A 6,343-nucleotide genomic window follows, 5' to 3' on the forward strand; every position below is an offset into this window, starting at 1 on the left:
TTGGGAGTTCGGCTTGTTTTGATTAAATTTGGAGTTCGTGATGTTATTGCGACGATGCAGACGAACTCGGGGAACTTTTCGAACTTGAATCGCGGTCGGCGGATTGCTGTTCGAAAGAGTGAGTGCGGGTTGGGCTCCGGCTTTGAATAGTGGGCACCGTGGGGGTGCGGGCGAGACGGATCTCGGCTTTTGAGATTGTATTCATGGGGAATACATAGTTCGATCTCCTGGCTGGGGAGTCGATATATGGAGTTAGTTATAGAAATGAAAAAGATGGATTTTTATTGGATTTGTAGCTGGACTCGAAATCCAGCTGCCTACGTACCCTTTTACAAGGGATCAAGCCACTCGTAGTTCAGTTTACAGGGGTGAGTTCGGCCGGAGCCGGACTGGTTTTTTATTTTTTTATTTTTTTATTTTTTTATTTTTTTTTTGAGTCCGCGCACGTGTTGGCTGGGACTTAGTAATAATATCGTTTGAGATTGGCTGAGTTCCAGGATCGCGGGATCGGCGTTCCGTCGAGCTGCATGAGTTCGTAAACCCTAGGCTTGACGATTCTCATTATCTGATATGGACCTTCCCAGTTCGTTCCCAGTTTTCCTGCATTCAGCTCCTCAGTGTTCTGGAACACTTTGCGTAAGACGAGGTCGCCTTCATCGAAGTGCCGACCTCAGAATTTTTTGATGTAGTACCGAGCAGCGAGGTTTTGATAGTTCTGAATTCGGAGGAGAGCTAAACAGCGTTGCTCTTCCAAGTTATCGAGGTTGTTGAGCATCATCTGGTCGTTGAGATCGGGATCCTCGGGGAGCACTGAGTACCTTAGGGTTGGAATACTCACTTCTGCCGGGCAGAGGGCTTCGAGTCCGTACGCTAAGTAGAAAGGTGACTGTCCGGTCGATCGTCTGGGAGTAGTTCGGTGCGACCATAAGACTCCGTCGAGCTCGTCTGCCCCGGTACCTTTCTTAGCATCGAGACGTTTCTTTATGACGTCCAGGATTGTCTTGTTGGTTGCCTCGGCCTGGCCATTGCCTTGCGAATATCGCGGGGTAGAGAAACTAAGGCGGATTTTGAACTTTGCGCACCACTCATTGAACGTCCCCGCAATAAATTGTGGTCCGTTGTCCGTGACGATCTCGTGCGGGACCCCGTGTCGGCAAATGATATACTTTCAGACGAATTTTTGTACGTCCAGTGCGCTAATCTCCGAGTATGCTTCGGCCTCGACCCATTTGGTGAAGTAGTCGGTCATAATCAAGACATACTGCTTTTGATTTGTTGATCGGCATAAAGGGCCAACGATGTCCATAGCCCACCGCATAAACGGGTAAGGGGCCGTACTGGTTTGCAGCAGCTCGGTCGGCACGTTAATCATTGGGCCATGGCGCTGGCACTTATCGCACTTCATGGCAAACTTCTCGCAGTCCGCGTTCATCGTCGGCCAGAAATAGCTGGCTTTTTTGATTTTCAGAGTGAGAGATCGTCCTCTGGAATGATTGCCGCCGGACCCTTCATGGATTTCGCGCATGATTTCGACTGTATCATTTCCGGAAACGCAGGCCAGGAGTACTCCGGATGCACTCCAACGGAACAGCTTATCTTTATGCATTGTGTAATGGGCAGCCCGGACTTTCAGACGGCGAGCAGCCCATTTGTCTTCGGGGACTTTGCCGTTGAGGAGGTACTCTCGCAGTTCGGCTGTCCAATCTTCGGCGCACTCGCTTTCCTGGCTTTCGCTGGTTGATGGACTGTGGAGTCCTTCGGTTATGTGCTCGAAGTCGTGATCGGCGGCTAGGTCTTCTGGATTGTGCTCGGCGTTTTCTTTAAGTTCCTGCTCGGCATTCTTGTTCGTCCAGGTCGACTTCCTGTTTTGTGTACTTGCCGAGATCGGATTTTCGTCGTAGTTCCGTCGGCGAGTAGCAACATTACATTTCAGCGCGGTTTTGATACTTGGTTCTGAGATACTTTCGACCGGGATCCTTCTCTTCATATGCGGGTCAGAACTGGATGCCAGGGCGGCTAACTCGTCGGCAGACGAGTTCTCGCCGCGAGGGATTTTCGTGAGTTCGAACGTCTCAAACTTAGCGATGAGTACCTTAGTCGCTGTTAGGTATGCGTCCATTCGTTCGTTTTTGGTCGTGTATTCTCCACTTAACTGACTTGCGACGAGCTGCGAATCGCAGAAAGCGTGAAGATGTCGTACGCCGAGCTCGACAGCCAATCGCAGCCCGGCAAGTAGAGCTTCGTACTCAGACTCATTGTTAGATGCTGGGAACTCGAGGCGGAACGACTGTTCGAGGATCTCGCCGTTAGGGGACTTGAGGCGGATTCCGACACCTGATCCCCGGTGAGATGACGATCCGTCGACGTGCAGAATCCATAGTTCGCGAGGCGGCTGTTCGACGACGAACTCTTTGGGAAGTTCGATCAGAAAATCGGCGAGTACTTGGGATTTCGCGCTGGTTCGATTCTTGTACTCTATGTCGTATTCACTTAGTTCGACGGCCCATTTCGCGAGGCGACCTGATTGGCTTGAACTATGTAGAATGGTTCGGAGTGGCTGGTCGGTCAAGACCGTAATTGAATGAGACTGGAAATATGGCCGAAGTTTCCGAGCAGAAACTACCACTGCAAGCGCCAATTTTTCTAAGGTCGGATACCTGGCCTCGGCGTCACTTAGCGATTTGCTGGCATAGAATATTGGACGCTGTTCTCCCCTATCCTCGCGATAGTGATGTATAAGAAGAGCATCTCGCCGTGCTCAGGCTTAGCTAGAATGGGGGGGGGGGTCGAGAGATACGTTTTCAGCTGCTTGAAGGCGTCTTCGCACTCAGTGCTCCAGGTATGATGCTTGTTACCTCGTAACAACTGGTAGAAAGGCAGGCATTTATCCGTCGACCTGGAGATAAATCTGTTCAGGGCGGCGATTCGGCCTGTGAGTTTTTGCACTTTCCTTTTTGAAGTCGGAGAAGGCAGGTCTAGAACTGCGGATATCTGCTTCGGGTTAGCCTCGATGCCGCGCTAAGTGACAATGTAACCCAGGAATTCGCCTGCTGTCACGCCGAAGGTGCACTTGGCGGGGTTGAGTTTCATCCCGTACTCGTTCAGAATGTCGAAACACGTCGATAGGTGCGATATATGGTCCTTAGCGTGCAGGGATTTAACCACCATGTCGTCGATGTATACTTCCATCGTTTTTCCGAGCTGACTGGCGAACATGTGGTTCACGAGTCTTTGATAGGTGGCTCCCGCGTTCTTGAGGCCGAACGACATGACCTTATAACAGTAGATCCCTCGATCTGTAATGAACGAAGTCTTTTCCCGATCATCCGGATGCATTAGGATTTGGTTATACCCCGAAAAGGCATCCATGAAAGACAACAGTTCGTTGCCTGCAGTTGCCTCTACCAACCGATCAATGTGTGGCAGTGGGAAGCTATCTTTGGGACAAGCTTTGTTCAGGTCGGTAAAGTCGACGCAGATCCTCCACTTTCCATTCTTTTTCTTCACGACTACCGGGTTTGCTAGCCAGTCCGGGTATCAAACCTCTGTGATCGAACCAGCCTTGAGTAATTTTTCGACCTCATCGTTTACTGCTCGTGCCTTCTCGGGTCCGAGTTTGCGTCTCTTCTGTTTGATAGGTTTATATGTGGGATCGATGTTTAGCTCGTGGCAAGTGATGTCGGGATTGATTCCGGGCATGTCGCTGATATTCCATGCGAACGTGGAGACGTTTTTCTGGAGGAAACTGATGAGTGCTTCCCGGATACTGTTGTCAAGCTCGACCCCTACGCCGACACATTTCGCTGGATCTGTTGGGTCAATGCCGACTTGGTCGACCTGGCTCTGCTTGGGTGGACCGAACTGGCTTTCTGCGGCCGTACGACCGTCCTGAAAGGGGCTTATGACGCATGTCCGTGCCATGCTTAGTTTGCACTCGGTGAGATGGTATAATCGGGACGCGGTCTGGCTTCCTTTGAGGGTGAAAATCCCTGATGGGATCGGGAACTTGACGCACTGATGGAACGTTGAAGCGACGGCCTTCATGTCGAACAGCCAGGGCGTTCCCAAAATCGCATTGTATATCGCCGGTTTGTTGAGGACCAAGAATTTGATCATTCGAGCCGACCCGCCGACATAGATGGGTATCTTCACTGTTCCTACTGTTCTTGTTTTCTCTCCGGTGAATCCGGTCAATGATTCCATGTAGGGCTTGATCTCGGAGTCCGGAAAATCCATATTCTTTAATGTTTCTTTGAATATGACGTTTACCGAGCTCCCTGTGTCGATTAAGATTCTGCTTACTTCGACATCTCCGAGCTGGAGTTCGACGACGAGGCAATCATTGAGAGGCATGTGCACTCCCTGCAGGTCGGCTTCGGTGAATAACAGTGGTACGGTTGTGACCGTTGTCTGGGGTTGTGAACTCGACGCTTGCCGACTGTATTCTTTGAGAGCTCGGACAGAGTAGTTGCATGATTCGAGGGCTCCCATAATCATATTGAACTTCTTCCTGGTTTTGGGCACGTTCGCCTCTCTATTAGGTGCTTCGCGGTCTCGTTTAGGGGGAGCGACTTGTTCGTCATCGGAGTCGGTTGCATTGGCAGCTTCTTGATTGCCAGGTTTGTTTGGTCGCGGGTTCGGCCGCCGAGGTCCCGGTTTAGGCAAATCTGCGGTGTCAATCTCGCCCTTGCGGAACTGTTGGAGTAAGAAATCCCTCAAATGTCGGCATTCCTCCGTGCTATGCCCATATCGCTCGTGATACTCGCAAAAACGCTCACTCAGTGGCATATCGTCGTCCTTGTGCCATGTGTTCCAAGATTTTGGAGGTCGTCCTGTCCTCTGGTTTGATGGTCCTGCTTGGTTTACTACTCCGCGCGGTTTCCCGGGCTGGACCTTCGTTTCCGAGCTCTTTTTGGGGGTTGGCGTTTGGCCTGGCTTTGTCGTTGAATACTGCCGATCCTTGGCGGCTTCTTCTTCTTCTTCCGCGATGAAGATGTTTCACTTATGGAGCGCGTCCTCGAGGGTGAGCGGTCTGTTCCTGCGAAGCTCTTTGTAAAAGGGGGATTTATACCACGTTTTCTGTTACAAAGCCTTGAGAGCGGCTTCATCGTCCACTGTGCAGTGTGCTACGATCTGTTTGAAACGTGCCATGAAGTCTCGGAGCGACTCATTCTCGCCCTGTGATATCTCCCACAGCTCGGAGTTACGAGTTTTCTGCCCGATGAACATCGAAAAATGCTTTGCGAACTTCGTTCATTGTAGTTGTCGATGGAGTCGGCCTCTAATCTTGAGAACCAGTCTAGAGCAATGCCTTCGAGGTGTTCGACGAACAACTGGCATTGAATCGCGTCCTTCTGTTCGGCCGAGGTGAACTTCAGTCGGTTAATTACGATACCGAACGAGGTAAGGAAATGCCTCGGATCGGAGTTCCCCTCGTACGACCGTAGCTTAAACTTTTTTAAGTTTGGGACGGGGACGTTGGTGATCCGGGAAGTGAACGGTGTTTTCTGTGCTTCCTGGATTACACGGTCGATTTCGGGTGCCGAGCTGGTGGCTTGGTGAAACTTTGAACTGATCTCTCGCAGTTGAGCCTGCATCCGCTCGATCTCCAGGTCGCGTGCTGTTGGTTGAGCTCGCACGTGCTGAGATGGACTCTCTATCTGCTGGTACTGCTGAACTACTGACCGTGCCACTGTGCATTGCGGGTCTCGCTCCTCTTGGAAGTCACTAATGAGGTTCCGTCTTCTGATCGGACTCTCTTGCTGTAGGTTGGAGATCTGTGCGGTGAGGGTTGCGAACTTCGCGTCGTTGCTTCTGACCAACTCTTGCATCTGCGCGGCGAAGGCGTTCATAAGCGCAGTTGGATCGAAGGCAGCTTGAGCTCGGTTTGGTGAGGTCTGGTGTGCCCCGGCGCTTGAGCTCGGCTCCGTCCTGATTTGTTGCGCTTCCGATTGGGGTTGTACGGGGCTGCGTTCGCATTCCTCCACAGGCCCTCCGACCTGGCCCGCAGGTCCTCCGACCTGGGTGATTCCATCTGCACAGGTCATCTGACTTCCGACCTGGACTGAGGTCGGTTGTCTATCATCACTTGTCATATCGTCCTGGCCGATTACCGAACCGGCCCCACGGTGGGCGCCAATTGTTGATTACTATATTCAACTCCGGTCCGGTAATTTGAGTTCGAAAGATCTTAAGTTGATCAGATTTTATTAAGTTTTTAGTTACAGTTCGTTCAGTTCGGAGGATTCTCGGCGAACTCAATACAATATTCAGGTCTCTATTCTCCGGGTCCGAAAAAGGCTCCCTTCTACAGTAACAATTCTACTATTATAGTACACAAGCG

The 6,343-nt window shown here is 51.1% G+C and overlaps 1 protein-coding gene across 1 annotated transcript; it reads right to left on the bottom strand.

Annotated features, from left to right (window-relative positions):
* Nucleotides 1–670: 670 nt before the first annotated feature.
* On the bottom strand, nucleotides 671–3,270 carry LOC112089777. The gene is made up of 3 exons (XM_024160534.1): nucleotides 3,036–3,270; nucleotides 1,187–2,625; nucleotides 671–1,072 (listed from the first exon to the last, which is right to left on the bottom strand). Exons 1-3 carry the CDS (start codon nucleotides 3,268–3,270, stop codon nucleotides 671–673), a joined length of 2,076 nt encoding a protein of 691 aa, XP_024016302.1.
* Nucleotides 3,271–6,343: the final 3,073 nt, after the last annotated feature.

This window comes from Eutrema salsugineum, unplaced genomic scaffold (genome assembly GCF_000478725.1).
Source record: "Eutrema salsugineum unplaced genomic scaffold, Eutsalg1_0 scaffold_11, whole genome shotgun sequence".
NCBI classification, from domain to species: domain Eukaryota; kingdom Viridiplantae; phylum Streptophyta; class Magnoliopsida; order Brassicales; family Brassicaceae; genus Eutrema; species Eutrema salsugineum.